We start from the raw sequence: 16,682 nt of genomic DNA, 5'->3' as shown, positions 1-16,682 counted from the left end.
TGTTTGAAATTTAAGCATTTACCATACTTTTCAATCACACCGAGTCACTAGTCTCTTGAACTTCCTGAGAATGTGCAGACTAAATAAGAGGATTAACCGCAAAATATAAAATTCACCCTTTCTCTAAATATTCCTCTAGGGAACTCTTCTAGGATTACTCTAAAGGATCAGAAAGCTGTGTGCAGCCCAAATCATATAGATTTATTTGGCCCATCCCATTATAATCGCTACTGCCAAAAACTGCCTTTGTTTTAAGGCATTATAGGGCATGAGATAACCCTAAGCAGTTGTTTTCTTGTATTTACTGCAAAAATGAGGCTGAAGTAATTTTTCACCAATTTAAACATTATTCTCTTTTAAAACTCCATCTGAGGTATATTTCTTTCCTGTAAGAAGTAAAAACAGCTCTGCCTCAGTTAAGTAATTTCCTTAAAGTTATGATGACCTGGTTTGCCTTTTTCCTATCTTTTATCTACATGTATTCACGTATTTTGTAAGCCACCTCAAATCCTTTTTTAGCAAAAGACAGGAGATAGATAGATACAAAGCTCTACAAAGAAACTTTTTTCCCTACCAATCAAAATACATCTCTTTCATGGCTGAGGTTCCCATTTCCTCTCCAGAACATTTTCACCTTTAGACAAATGGCTGTTTCCTCTCTTCCTTCAGCCTGTTCTTGTACCATCATCACCAAACTCAGTGTTTTGCACAGGTGGACAGTTGGCTGGATGAATGGGTGGATGGATGATGGGTAAATGATGGGATTGATCTATCAACTGAATGATGGATTAACTGGCCAATAAAAAGACTCAACATTTTAATCCCCCTGAACAAATGTGACCAGTGACTTCATTTATCCCTTGCTAAGCTGTAAGTTTTTACCTAAAATTATGGTTATATATAGCTCTTAGCACAGTGTGGTAATGCTCATCAGCACCACCAATGCATGGCAGGTGGTGATCATTATCATTAGTGCTGACACAATTCAAATATGGTCCTGGGCTGTGTCTCCATGGGAAGGGTGCTGGACACTGCTCTGTGTGTGCTGATGATGTCTGAGAAGACTCTCCTTTGGAAATGAGGAAGGCAAGGCAAGGAATTTATAAAGCAAAAGGCTGGGGGGTATGGGAATGGAATCCTGGTTAAGGGGAAATGTAAAAGCAAATCAGTGCCCAGAAGCCAAAAGTCTGACTAGACTAAGATTTTAGCATCTAGAAAGCATCCTGGTGTTTTTCCTTTCTATCTTTTGTTGTGTGATTATGTTCCTTTTTACCAGCAAAAACCACAAAATCTTACCTTAATCCCAACATCACCATGGCCCAATTTAAGATAAAACACTCAAGGGAGTAGTTCCGAGACTGGGAGGATCTCCTGAGCTAAGCCACTTCCCCATTTTCCACTACAGTTTAGCCCAACCAAAGAAGGTCTCACTTGGAGGAATTATGGTTTTCGAAGTTTTCCCAAACTTACTATTCCTTTTATAGTCTGTGCTAAAACCACAAATGATCAGAAAAACCAGCACTCGACCCAACAGCCATTGCTCAAGTGGGGAGCTTCTATGCGGACTCAGCATGCCCTGACATTGCCTTCAAAGCATTAATCAAGCCTTCTTATTCTCGGGGCCAGGTCCAAATCCCTTGCTCTGTGACAGCTGCCCTGGAAGAGGGAGCAATGCATGCCCATGGCCCACAGCATGGTCATCCCTTCCACACTGAAGGGGCTCATCTCACTTCAGGGCCACAGATATACATGGGTGATCCATGAAGCATATGTACATGGAAATATCTTTAATCAGATATGCCCAGTTATCATTTATTCTTTTAATTATTCCACATTTACCTACAAAGTGTATGTGTGTACATGCACGTGCATGTATACATATATATAACAAGAAAGCAAACATTGTAGATTAAACCACAGTAGAAGGTAAGTGTCACCTGTAATCCCAGGATTTGGGAGGCTGATCAAGAAGGACCATTGGAATTCAAGGTCAGCCTGGGCCACATAGTGAGTTCAAGGCCAGCCTGAACTGCATAGCAAGACCCTGTCTCAACAAACAAACAAACACACACATACACACACCATACACACATAAAAAATACAAACAACACAAAACATAACTAGTTAGAATCCCTCAGAGAGAAGAAAACTGTATTAGTTTAACAAGATACCTTTACTTGACAATCTGGTTACAAAAAGCAAACAGACTTCAGAGTCTGGCTGTGGGAATCTTGTGGATGAGAAAAGTGAATCAGCAAGAGGCTTTGGAGGTGGAGAAAGCAAACTGGGAGAAAGGAGAGAAGGGGAAGTGTGAGCCCTAGCAGACAGGAGGCTGGAGCCACAGGGAAGAGACAGTGGGAGCCCCAAGGCACAGTAACTGAGTCCTCCCGAGAACAGGGAGCTCAGTGCTCCGCTTTACAGTGCTGCCTCTGCTTCTCCAGGGAATAACCGCCCTCCCCAGCTGCAGACCTCCAGGAAATCTGCTGAACGAGTCTTGATGCAAGGGCACCACAGGACACGGAAAGACTGGTGGTGTGGAGGTCTCTGATGGGACAAAATGATGTTTCACAAACACAAAATAGCGAGAAGAGAAACAGCAAGGGTAGAGCACAAAGCCAAAAGAGATTAAAGACCCTGCCTACCCCAGTGACCTCCAGAGACTTGGGGGACCCTTCCTCCCCACCACAAGGAAACTGACAACAGCACCTCCTCACACAGGGGCTCTGCTTTTCACAACTGTATTTCATAGCTTTTTGAAAAAATTACATGAGAAAAAGCACACACAGTGTGCAGTTTGGTGCCTGGCACACAACTAATGCTCAGAAAAAGTGCCCACACTCTTCCTGCTGTTACTTGCTCTTTCCTGCCAAGCTCTTTTGCGCTGCATGTTATCTGCCTGCACCCTTTGCCCCTGCAGGTAACCAAGTGTGCATCCTTCCAGGCCATCATTTCCAATGCCTCTAACACATGTGCCACTAACCGCCTTAAGCTGACTATAGACAGTATCTTCGGTCTTGCTCCCCTTGCAGGGCAGTGTCCTGTGTCATCTGGTGTCCCAGATTCCAGACCAAGGGGAGACAAGAGAAGAAGCCACATCCTGTTCACACCATCCACTCTCTTGATTCAAGGAGCAGGTGTCTCTAGTAAGCCAGGAACCAGGGCCACCTCGGAAGCCCAGGGAGCAGTGTGAATGCACACTCTCTGCAGAAACTCCCCAAAGAAATTCATTATTTTTTGACCTGAAAGTAGTCACTCACCCAAACATTTGGGGCAGCACTGTCCTGGGGGGGTGTGACTAAGGTGCTGGGGACAAGAGAGAATGGGACAGACTTCTCTCACGCACTGTGTCCTGCCTCCCTAAGAAAAGAGAGAGAGAAAAAGGCACATTTAGAAAAGTCAGTGTGTACAGATTGCACAACCAAGACATCCGGAACAGACCTAGGGCCCTTCCCGAGGATCCCGGGCATCTATGTATTTTTAGGTATCTGGAGTGACTACCCAGGTCCAAATGATTCCCACAAGTCACCTTTGACCATCCATGTGGACCCTGCAAACAGACAGCTTCCAAAGAGTTATCACAGCCAGGGTCATCTACCCTCAGCTGCCACCAACTGCCTTTATCTTGTCCCTTTCAAGACTTGCTTTGGAGTAGGACTAGGGTAACCAGCTTCTCCCTCTGCCTGGGATTTGAGATTTCCCTTCTAACACCAGGGAAATTTCATGCAACCCAGGATGAGTGGGCCACCCCCACAGGGCCTCCCTCTCTCCCCACGCAACCTCATGCACACAAAGGAACCCTGTGTTTCATGAGACTTTTCCTCCTCTTTCCAACCCCATCTCCATGTAGCTCCTGCAGACAGCCTCCTCCAGGAAGGCCCCACTCTGCACAGATGGCAATTGTCCCTGGGACGGCCTAACGGTGCCCCAGCCAGTGGAAGTGGCCAATCTGCTGAAAGTGGAGGCCCTGAAAGCCGTGTTCACAAGAACCCTCCCCCTGGATTCAGCACGCTAACCACAACTGTTTCCATTAATTAAGCATAGGCCCTGATGATTGATTTGGAAGAACTGGCAGAGCCTTGGAGGCCTATGGGAGAAGTTTTGGAGCCTTCAGCTACCTTCCCTACTTTCTCGCCCTCATTCTGCACTCTTTCTGTCCCTGCAGCCTCTCCTCTCCCTCCCCTTCCCTAACCTCACACCCCTCTTCCTCTGCCCATCCCATCCCTCCTCTCTGGAGTGCATGGGTGCAGATGCCCCTCTTCCTCCTCACCAGGCACACCTGCTCTTCAGCCTCAGTGAGGTGGAAATGCCTCCTCAGAAAGCCGGGCAGATGAAAAAGTGCTAAAGAAAAATACTTTCCAGTCCCTTCACATTTAACCAATTTTCCCTTGCAACATGCATCATGAAAACTCTTTCTTGCAGTATGAGTTGCTGTGGACTTTATAAATAAAGGTTTTATTTTTGGTTGTTAGAAAGTCAGTGAATTTGGTAAATAGATCACTAGGCAATTGGAATTTCAGTGGTTTGGCTTCTCTGCGATTAGAGCTAGAACCCAAAAAGTGGGCTTTCAGGCCCCTTTTGACTTGAACTGACAATATATATCTCGGGGGGTCAGAAAATGAAGAACTCAAGGCTAGAAAGACCCTACGCCAAAGGAAAGAAGATCCACGTTGAGGCATTTCTAAAACCACAAGAAAACTCTAGGCCTTTCCTCACACTGTTAGCCCTGTTAGCCGCCCTTTCTGCAGGACAGCGGACCTCAGCCTCGTCCTTCGGGATGCATGGGTTCCCACCCTGGCCTTTGCAGTCTCCCTCTGTGTCTGCTTTCCCTTGCTGTTCTGACCATTTTTATGATTACAGTTTACTTTTTTGTGGGGAAGAATGAAAAAGGGAGCAGGTTACACATCTTTCTAAACATTTGTTATTTTTAAGCTTCTTTAATATTGGATTCTTCCCCAAAGCGAAAGAGAACACCTGAAAATACCTCCAATAGCTCTTCTGTCATTTTTAGGTTATTTTCAGACCAGCAAGAATCATTTAAAAATCTTCCCCCAGGGGCTGGGGATTTAGCTCAGCGGCAAAGTGCCTGCCTGGCAAGCGCAAGGTCGTGAGTTCGGTTCCTGGTACCGGAGAAAAACCAAAAACAAACAAACAAACAAATAAAAATCTTCCCCCAAATCCCAGTCTGTTCTGACATTTGTCACTCAGTTCTGCATAATCTTAAAGTTAGGAGTCCCTCCTAGACATCAGAGGTGGGTAACTGATTCCATGCCGATCCCCGAGGTCAGCCCCAGCTTACCCACAAAACACAAAAGTTGTATCACAGGAATGACAGGGTGATGCTGACCTTGACTTTTCATTTCAAAGAAATGCCTCTGTAAACAACTTCCTAAGACTCTGCAGCCCAGGCCACATAAGGCAGCTGTGTGCTGGACTCTCTGAGGCACACAGAGAACACACTCTTTTGGTTGACGTTCTCTGCTCCTGTTGGATCTGCATCTATTTTCCAAGCATATTTTAAAACTTAAAAATTTAAAAACACTGCATAATTGCAAAAGAGTTAGCCTGTCCAACATTTTGGAAAGCTGGTGAAAGATTATGTGTACAACAGTAATTTTCCTTACCATAAGGTCAAAGGGTAAACTTTGCATACACAATACAACTGCAGTTTGTGTTTCCCAAGAGTCCATTAATGTAACTTGAACTCCAGTCTGGGTTTGCTGGTTGAGTCAAATTTTATTTTGTTTGGGTTGCAGTACTGTGGCACAGCCCAGGTCCTGAGGCTGCATTCCAATTAATGCCTCCAGAGAAAGTCCAAGCCCTTCCTAGGAACACAGTCATAGCTCACAATCTGCTCCTATGAGTCCAACTCACCAGGGGTTCTGGTTAAACTACCATCTGTGGCTCTACAGTAAGCTAACAGAGTTAAAACAGCAGTAGTAAATATTTCTGTTTCTAAAACTGAACAAACTCCTACTGTAATTACACTATCAGATTGTCACAACAGCACTGATTGGCTTCCCAGCCTCAACTCCTGGAAGGTTCCATGTGTTCGGGACTCCTTCCTGGCACCCATTCACCATCCCATTATTCTATCAAATATGGCTGAAGATCTATGGCAAATTTCATGTGGATGTGCTCTTGAATACAGAACACAAAATACACTCCCTCAAAGGCACTTTCACAACCAGTGATCTTGTCCCTACCCTGCTGAGGTTGAAGGTGCCTCACACTGCCTTCTGGATAAAGTTCAACCCAATTGGGCTAAAAGTCAGTGCAGAAGTCTGTCCTAGCCACATTGCTTCCTGTTTTCCCTCAATAGAGCTATGATACATTTCCCAGAATGCTTTGTAGGTGGGCATGGCTATGTGCCTGAGTTCTGACCAATATGAAGAAGATGGGAATAGTATAACATGCTCACAGGATGACCTGTGAAATTCTTCACACAGCACCTGCATGCTCCACTTTTTCTCTCTACTGGTTAGAGAGCTGGCTGAATGGAGTAGACACAGAGCCTGGTTCCCTGGGTCACCCATGAAATTGTAGCCCCAGGTCCATGCTCTGAACAGCCATATGAATGAAAAATAAATTCTATTGTGTCAATGGAGTAGCATTAGCCTACTTTTTCAAGACACCCTGGAGCCTCCTCTTCAGAATCCCCCTCACTTCAATATAAGAGTGGGGTACAGTGCATCTTGCTTCTTTATTGTCTCCAAACACATCTGATGTCTTCCCTCCTCTTATGCACATCTCTTTCCCTCTGTCCTCCATCACTGACCCTATCAAGACCCTGCCTCATTCAAGTTCAGGCTCCAGTCTTCCTGCCTGCAAAGCCTTCCAAAGCCTGCACTTCCCAGGAATCTCCTCCCCTTCTCAGAGCTCCTCTTTCCTAATCTATGCCCTTGTAGGTTGAGCACACACATCACTTTTGGTACATGCATAAAAGCTTAATTCTGAAAGATGGTGTTAGTTCTGCCCCCAAGTCACACTGCCTCTGGGGCAAGGAAAGCCCTGCGTGCTGGGTGCCCTTCAGAAGAGTGAGAACCACTAATGAGCAACAGAAGGACCCTCACCATAATGATCTCCAGAGTGCGGCTGAGTTGTGAGATCTCTTTAATACAGGAGGCTGAGGAGATGGCAAGGATCTGGGTGGCCTGCGTTCCCACACCCTTGTCATCTCTCGGTTTTGCACATGCTAACCTTACATTTGGCACATTTGGGGTATTAACTAAATGTGGATGTTCATGTGTCCAAAAGCAATATTTAACTTTAACATGTAAAACAACTGCTACCAGCATAATGGAAAATCTGCGGTGCTCTGTTTAAATATTTGAAAATTCCTAAATGGTTAAAATACATAGGGACAAATGACTACACTCATATCTGACTGACACAGAAGAGAATGGTAGAAACTTCCACAGGACTTGTATGTTCTGGCTTTCAACATCTGCTTTTCCTTAGAAAAAGCAAACTTGCTCTTCATAGATGGTCATTTATTATAACTGCGCATCCTCGTGCTTTTCTTGATGGTAGCTATTTTTGAAACAAAGACCTGAAACTGATCTCAGGTCTACGTTCCACTCTTTTAATTTTATTTAGCTGATTCAGTCAAGAACCCAATTGCTCTGTGTCAGAATTTACCCTACAGCAGCAACTGTGCTTCATAACAGTCTGTCTTCCCGAATGTGGTGATGTGTGCGAGGTAATAAAACCACAGTCATGTGCATGCGGGATGCTTTTCCAGCCCCTGAGGACCCACTGGGAATGAGGCTAAAAACCATTCTGTAGGTTGTGATGAGTCCCTCATCCCCGATCATGATGCAGAGCCTGGCTCCCTAACTGGAGGTCAGAAGCAGAGTTGCTTAACAGTTACCAAAAATTCTTTGCAAATGTGGTCGAATTCACTGTAACTGAATCAGCTAAATTCTACCACAATTTAGAGAATTTTTTTTTTTTCCTGTACTTACTTTTGGGAAGACTGGAATTCACTGTTGATTCTGAAGCAGTGGTGGTGGGAAGAAAGGAAAGAGAGCTCTTGGCCAATACAGGACAGAAATCAAAGCACACAGGCTGCTGGGCCAAAGGGGCAGAATTAGACAGAAGAGAGAAGAGTCTTCCTTAACAGGAAGGGGACGACAAGCCCAGGTTATGCAAGACCTTGTGCCTGGGTATTTTCATCATTTAACCCTGTGTGCATGCTGTCCTTACCCCTAGAGTAGAGACTGAGAGACTTATTAAGAAACTTACTCAAAAAATAAGCCACCCAGCAAACAAGCGGCAGGCTTGAAGTGTAATTCAGTTCCAACATCCAAGCCAAGTCACTTCCTTCCCTATGTTGTGCTCCTCCAAACTTCTCGGAGGAATACAGACCATAGCCACCTGATGGTCAGAACTCCCTCCCCTTTGAGCCCTTCCTGTGTCCTACTCTGTGTCTGCTTCTTAGGCTTAAATGGGTTAGAAAAAATGGATTATCTCTATGTTCTTACTTCCTTAGATAAAAACCTAAAATTATGTGCCCACCTTGTTTGCTTCCAGGGCTTCTTGTCAGGTTCTGCTCTTCAATCCCCTTCTTTCCTGTTCTTAGCTCTTTTACTCCCAAAACTAAACATATCTAATGGGGAAATTTTAAAGCTTAGGACTTGTCCTGTCCCATCCTCCAGGAAGGGGATAAAGCCCTCGCCTTCACTCTCATACCTATTTTAGAACCCACCAAGGAGCCCCTTGATCTGCTTCTTCCATCCAGCTCAGGGAATCTACTCTCCAGCCTGCAAATCCTGATGAGCCACCTTCAAGCTTAGCAAGTACAATGTCTCTCATTGCTGTTGGGTCCCAACCAAGGCTGTGAGTTGGAATCGCCCACACTCCTGAGTAAAGGAAACAGAGGGCTTCATGTCTGTGAAGATGTGGGTGCAGTATCCACCATGTGGATTTCATTCAAGGTGCAACTCTGTTCCAGGCCTTACTGCTATCTCTGGACTTCAAACCATCCCCTGCCTAGGCTGAGTCTGTGGGAGTCTGTGGCCAGGTCTCTGGACAGGGGTACTAGAAGAAGGAGCTGTTTCCTTCTGCTGTCGTCTATGTCTTCTTCCTTCTCCTGTGGCCACAGCTCCTCCTCACAGCAGCACATCAAACTACATTTGCAGTTCTGCCAACACTTCATGCATGTAAAACCAGCCTCAGGCCAATATGGTGCTGCATGTCTAATTCAAGCCCTCTGGGAGCTTAAGGCAGGAGGATCACAAGTTCAAGTCCAGCCTGGGTGATTTAGCAACTCTGCAAGGCCCTGTCTCAAAAGAAAAAGTAAAAGGGGACTAGGGATGTAGCTCAGTGTGAATGCCCTGGGTTTAATCGCTAGCTCTGCAAATTAAACAGAATTGGCTTCTCTGGCTTTTCGAACTTCTAGAAGTGGCCTCCCCTCCTTGGCCCAGGGCCCCTCTCTTGCTTCAAAGCCATCAGTGTGGGCTGTTTTCATCTCCTCCTCCATCTCACTCCCTGACCCTGGCCTCCTCCTGGCTACCTTTAGTGGAGACTTTCTAAGAGGCCCATGCAGACAACCAGAATGCTTGCCCCACAGCCAAACCCTTATTGAGACCTCATCTGCACAATCTCCTGCCACGTGTGGTGACATTCACATGTCTTAGGGACAAGGACAGGACCACTTTGTGTCGGGAGGCATTATTCCACCCACGACCATCACAAGTAGAGAAGTGATGTGTATTCTGTGTAGTCTCAGACCTGATGTTTCAGGCCTGGCATCACACAGCACACTAAATAAAGTGCTCCATGAGCCTCCTCAGCACTGGAGACGCTGTAGTTTCCAGCATATGCAGAAAGTAAGAAAGCCAGGATCTCAGTGTGAGTCCTACAGTGCAGTGTGTGATCTAAACAATGCAGGCCCCTTCTTATTCATTCTTCCTTTTAGAAGGAGAAGCTGAAAGCTGATAATCAGACCTTCTCCACTTTTTCTCTCTTCCCTTATTGTCAAAGGAACCATCAACACTGACAGCATCACACGAGCTTTTCACCATTAAAGGTATCAGAAAGCTCTTTTTTGCTGTCCACAGGCCTCTTCAGGGCGACTATGACAGCCCTGATGGTTGCACTGAACCCCTGAAGCTGAATGTCCCATTATGCTGTGGGACATGGACAGTCACCCTCTGGCTCATGCCAGCATGCCCAGCAAGGATGCCAGTGTCCTCACAAGGTTAGACTGATGGCTCTCAAGAGTCTGACAGTGTCACCATAGTCCAAGGTTCCTGCTATACTTGTTGCAACTACCTATCTTTGTCTCAACTGACTGTGTGGCCCATACTGTATGGCCTGTGCTGCAGACAGCCTGGTGAGGTGCTGCCCTTTCGCAAAGGCAGTAGTGGGTAGGCCCAGCCACATGGGGATAGCGTTGAACTTCAAAGTGCAGACAGGATACATAAAAAAAACTGTAATGCCATGAAGTATGTATTACATTAATAAAGGCGGGTGATGGGAATGTCTGTACTATGTCTCGTATCTAAAGGTAAAATCTGTCTTATCTTCCTCTTGGAACTTGTGATCTTAGCTCTTGCCTGTGATTTAACTAAATGGGAGATTTTTTTATGGTTTGGTTTTATAGTTTTGCTTTGAAAAGGAAAACTGAACAATTCTTCTTCTTCTCCAAACCCAGGCTTTTGACTCTGGCAGACACAGAAGTCACAGATGTAACAGGAATACCATTTGAGGTGCGTTCCAAGGGGCTGTGGGTTTCCACTCTTATTTCATGCTTTTCTGTGTCTGTTTTAGAAGCTGAAAGAGAAGGCCACACCCCATGGAGCAAGCTCAAAGAGACCTCTGACATACGCCCTGAGAGCTGAGGGTGGGGAGGAGCTCAAATCCGAATAGATTTCCCAGCCCTAGTGTGTGTGGTGTGCAGGAGCAGGTGCTGGGGACAGCTGGGACACAAGGGATCTGCCTAGAGGAAGGTGACCCCTTCCTGGCCCAGACAGCAGAGAGGTGGAGACTTACTGACAAGGCCTGAGAGTCTGGGAGTGTGGGTGTTTCCTCTTCCAAACAGTCAACAAATAAGCAAATCCTCAAGGGAGCACCCGCCTGATATTTCAGATCCTGAGACCTCACAAGTTACACTGGTAGATTTCTCAGCTGCCACCCAGAAAATGGAGCAAAAAAAAAAAAGAAAGAAAGAAAGAAAAGAAAAGAATTTTAAAACGCAAAAAAAAAAAGTAAAAAAAAAAAGAAGAAAAGAAAAGGAGAGAGCTCTTTTCTTTTTTTTGCCATTTTTATCAAAGTTCAAAGTTTCACCATCATGTAAGTAGTCAAAGCTGTTACAAGCTGGCTGGGGATACATCAAATGCTCACAGTCTGGCCCATTTCCAAGGAGATGAAAGGGACGATCACTCAGGCTCACACCTGTGAGTCACCAGCCACCCCTGGAAGGAAGGAACTCACACCATGGTATGGAGAGGGCTGTTTTTCACGTTCCCCAGTTTGGGTACATAACAGTGATGCTGCCGCAGACCTAGAAGAAACCACATGAAGCCCCTTCCAGTCAGAAGCGTCCAGCAGCACTGGACGGCACAGAGTCAAGCTCAAGTATTGCTGGCAAACAGGGTTCTCTGAAGTCCCTAACTTTCAGTTTGACTTCCTAAAACAGTTGCTCTGCTCGCCTACCGTACATTTATTTCATACCACCATGTTCACAGGGGTGCAGCACTTGCCCCAAACAAGGGTGAGAGTCCCTAAAGGCAGAAGCTGGGTTAATGTCCATTCTGTCTTCCACGTGAGACCACAGATATCAGAAGTATTTGGTTTTCATTCAACACCTGCTCACTAGGTGATCAGTTAAGCTGAAAAGAACAGAAAAATGTCTGTGCTCCAGTGCGGTTTCTTGAAGTATAAAAATATTGGTTGTCTTGAAAGAAATTATGTCTTAATTAAGATATATCTGGACTCTCTGCCACTTTGACAAAATTATACTTAGAGGTCTTAAAGGGTTTCCTAAGTATGTGTGAACACACTAATGACAATAAGAATAGATTGAACTTCATTTTAACTTCTGAGGAGCAAGTGACTAGGCGCAGTGCTTTGGTTTTCATCCACCCATTTGACAAACATTTGAGTTGTACATCTCAGCCACTGAGGTCTCTCATTCAACAATTCCAAAGTGTCTATTTAGTATACATGATGTTGCGCAATTCTCTATTGTGTATCAGGTAACAGCTTCTGAAACTTTTATCAAAAATCTAAAATGTGAGTGTAGCATGTCAAGGAGTTCTACAACCAACATCCTGGCCTCAATCACAGGACACAGCTCAGAGAGAGGAGAGGTCCCTGGCTCTATTCAGTCAGACTAGTGACATCCTTGGCTTTGGTCTTGTCAACCAATTTAAAGTCTGTGTTTTGAGACAATAAGGCTGTACCTCTGTCTTGGCAAGCTCACAGGATGACCCTAATTGAGGTCAAATATGATCAAAGGAAAAGAAGTGCAAGGTCTGGGGAAACCAACTGTAGTGGGGGTCCCATCTTGAGCCAAAGTTAGTGTTCTTAGTATAGATAGCTAAGTTAGGTATAAATGTTATAGGAAATCAGATGGGGCTGGGCCTTCAAGAAGTCAGTGCAGAAGGCAACTGTGGCTGGAGGTGCATTCACTGAAGGCCAGATATCAAGAAAAAAACTACTAACCTATATACTTCCCCTAGGGATGAACAGCAGTGATTGATATTCTAAATAGACGTCAATCACCTTGGGGTGTTGAACCAAACCTCCTTAACCCACCCCTTCCGGGAAAGTCCTTGTCTGCCCTTGTGTGCTTGCTACATGACTTGCTTTCCAATTTGATCCCTATTCAATCAATGTTACCCAAGCAACTAGACTTGCTGTCACCTTATTGGTTCACCATAGAATTGTCCCACCTCATACCCACCTTGTGATTTCCCACTGGATCAGTATTACCTAAGTGAATATACTTGTAATCTTATTGATTGATTATAGTTCTGTCCTAATTTAAACCTACCTCCCATCATGGCATTACTCAATAAACACCATTGAGAAGTGGGATTGGCAGGCAAGCTACTTTCTGAGTTCCCTTCTGTCCTTCTTAGACAGAAACTTTCTCTAAATAAATTTGTCCTATCCTTAACCTCAGTGGTTCCTAGAATTCATTCTTCAATTTTAGAGAACACAAACTCAGTGTTTTAAATATCTACAAGGTTGGGAGCTGCATTCCCCTATATCATTCCTACATGTCTGGGCAAGACCCATGAAGGGACAGGCCCCTGTCAGCTCTGAGAGAAAATTCACTTGAAGGAAGGAAGAGCCACCTCAGCCCTGGACTCTGAAAAAAGACCTTATCACCATTCTAGCATGTCAGCCACTCAAGGATGCCTCTGTGAGCCCTAGAAGAGAAAGAATGCCAGCATGGCATACAAAAGAACTGTGTCACAAGATGTTTGTAGAACATAGTGGCCCTGCAAATTTGAAATTCTGGTACTGCGGTGAAAAAAACCAAAAGGAAAGTGATGCCAGTCCTTGCCACTCAGCCAGAGACCTCATATCACCTTGTCACTTGAGGTCTCCAGGATATTAGTGACAGTGCCATCAAAGACCATGGATCCTGTAGTCATGCCAGGATGAGAATCAAAGGGCCTGGGGAAATGCTCAACAGGGAGGCAGTGGCAAAGAGAAATGGCAGGCAAAGGACTCCCTCCCACCCAAGAAGTGACAGATCCTCTATCATGAACTCTGACCATCAGGAGGACTGGCCGCCTTCCTGTAGAAGGATGAACAACATCAGCAATGCTCAGCATGTGGCGTGATAGGGAGCACAAAGCCATGAGGGAAAAGTATATCCTTTCACACATGGACTCACATATTGCACTCTTTCAGTAACAAAGACTTATGGAACTGAGCATCTCCAGGAATAATTAGGTCAGGTTCAGAAGCATCATCTGAGCTTTGGGCAGAACACATAACTGAGGCACCAGAAGGGAGTGGATACCACAGTGAGGATGCAGACAGGTATAAAGCTGACCTGTTGGGCTTGAAGCTAGAGTGAATAACTGCTCCCTGCTAGTGACAACATGCTTGAAGACCCCAGAGGTGCTTTTTAAGAAGAAGATCTGGAGTCCAACAGCCAATATAGTTCCTCTTCCCTGCAGAAACCTCTGAAGCCTGGCTTTCTGGTCTTCTGAGCTCTGACCAGAATCTTCCATAAAGAACAGCTCTACTTTTTCAGCTACCATCTCCAAATCATTCCAAACTCTTCCCATAAGCCATTTGCAAAGGCTCCTAAACCACATGATCAGTATATTCACAAGAATGACCCCACTTCTCTGGTACCACATTTTGTTGTACTCAGGGTTTCCAAGGGAATAGATTTAATACAGGACACATAATTTATAGAATTATTTTATAATATTCACCCAAAAAGTCAGATGCAGAGGAGTGCAAGAGAGCTATACACACACTAGAGACTCAAAGAATCCAGCTGAGGGCCTGCATCCAATGGCAATGTCCTACATGAGTCCAACTGAAGAACTAGAAGCCATAGCAATGTCCTCCACAAGTACAGCTGGAGACCTAGAGCCCACAAAAATGTCTCATGCAAGTCTGTATCAGAAATCCGCAATGGGAAGACCCAAAGGTCAGTGGTGGGATATAGAAAGTCTGTGCCAGTGAGACAAAGGATCTGTGCCAGCAGGCTGAAGAATCTGCATTGAAGCCAGGAAATGATGCTCAAAGTAATGACCAGAGCTACTTGTAGGAGAACTAACAGCAGCCATCCTCAGCAACAGTAAGGACCCAAGCTCCTCTGATGATAACAGCTGAGTTCATATCAGGAAAACAAGAGTGACAAGCTTCTCCACTAGAATCAACAGCATACCATTTTCCTCTCCAATTCTTCTTTTATGCTGTTGGCAAGAATCCTCAGGAGGGCCTTCTACACCCAGAACCACACTGATTCAGTTCAGTGGGTGTTACAAACTGACCATTAAATAAACCACTACAACTACACCTTTGTATCCTCCACAGTTCCGGAAACCAGGTATTTTCTGACATCTAGAAAAGATTAAGAGTGAAACACAAGGCCAATTTGTAGATATTTTCTTCTTATGGGCAATTCTATCATAATTATTTCCTAAAATGTTCACTGCATTAAAATGAGCCTTTTCTGTAACTACTGTGTCAGAATCTGAGTAGTTACAGAATTAACTACTGTAACTGTAAGAATTAACTACTAATTAATTACAGAATTAACTACTGTAACATTATTAATACTGAACAGTAGTGTGTTAAGGATTTGTATTAGATTTAGTAACAGAATGTAACATCAAGATACAGGGTCAGTAAAGAGATGAGAATCAACACGAACTTAAAAAAACTCTTATGTACCACTGCAGGAATTCTACAGGTAACATCTACAGTTGATGAACCAGGAGAGAACAATGTATTAGCTTTCCACTGCTGGAGCACAATACCCGACATCCACAACTGCAAAGGGGAGAGGTTTAATACGGCTCGTGTCTTCTGAGGATTCAGTCCCTGGTTGCCTGGTTCCAAGGCAGGAACATCATGGTAAAGAGAATGAAGGAGCAAAGATGTATAATTTATAGCAGCCAGGAAGCAGAGCAGGGCAACAGCATAAAAGAGGAAGGGGCCAGGGACAAGATATAGACGCCAAGGTCATACATCTTTGATCACCCAGACACACCCAGAGGTGGGTTTTACTAAACCCCTTAGTTGGCTCTCAAGACAATCAAGTGGACACAATTATGTTTAACCACCACAAACAGTACATGCATATTAACTGAGCAATGTAGAAGAGGATATCAGAAGAAAAGCTGAAAGCCCTGGAATTATTCACCAAAGGGAAAAAAATATACAGGATGGGGATAAGGAAAGGAGGTACTATTGGTTTTGTTACTAATTTTTAGCCCTGTTTGATTTTTAAATCATATGTTACTTTAATTTTTAAAATTTTATCAAAAATGAAGAAGAAAATATTCTAATATTCAGAGTTTTAATTTATTCAGACTAGTGTTTCTACCTTACTTCCATTAAGTTCCAGCATTAAGATGGCAACTATGGATTTAAAGAAAAACACAGAAACCAAAGGTGATCGACTTATACAAATTTCATTTACTTTAACAGAAGACAAAGTATTCAAACATATGGGTTGAAACCATAAATTCTCGACTGATTGTTTCATTAAACAAATAAACTATTCATATAAACTTTCCTTGCAATTAAGTAGGCAAAATGCTACCAAATCTCTGTAAGTGATCACAGTGAATTCTAAATATAACAACTTGGCCCACTTCAGTTCTCTGGATGATAGCCGCACAATTCCTACTACATTATTACACATAAGGCATAACTCCTATTTGTATTAGAGTCCACACATTTAGGTCCTCAAGAGACTGAGAGATGATTCAGGAGTCTGGCAAAAGATGTTGGAAGTTGGGAGGGATGTATTCAGAGCAGCAAAGACAAATACGGAGACAGGAAAAAGTGCTCATTCTGTGACTCACATCCTGCTGCCTCTTAAGCAGCCAGAAAACACATAAATGCATGAAAACCAGTGGCCTAGGCTTGCTGTCCAATGTATTAAGCAGCTTCATATCACTATAGCAAAATAGCCCTGGTTTAGCTTGAGATCAGGCAGTCCCATGGGTCTGGGCCTCTAGTGAAGGCAG

General features: G+C 44.3%; 1 protein-coding gene across 1 annotated transcript in view; it reads right to left on the bottom strand.

Annotated features, from left to right (window-relative positions):
* Positions 1–16,682, bottom strand: part of LOC102004870 (BMP-binding endothelial regulator protein) — a gene marked incomplete at its 5' end in the record, with an annotated part of 243,075 nt that overhangs the window by 92,952 nt on the left and 133,441 nt on the right. The window contains 1 exon segment of the mRNA XM_005414284.2: positions 3,258–3,357. Coding sequence (XP_005414341.1) covers positions 3,258–3,357 — 100 coding nt within the window.

Source organism: Chinchilla lanigera, unplaced genomic scaffold, assembly GCF_000276665.1.
Source record: "Chinchilla lanigera isolate Chin_1 unplaced genomic scaffold, ChiLan1.0 scaffold00181, whole genome shotgun sequence".
Lineage (NCBI taxonomy): Eukaryota > Metazoa > Chordata > Mammalia > Rodentia > Chinchillidae > Chinchilla > Chinchilla lanigera.
Note: the sequence above shows the minus strand (reverse complement) of the source record. Positions and strands in the feature narration are given on the sequence as shown.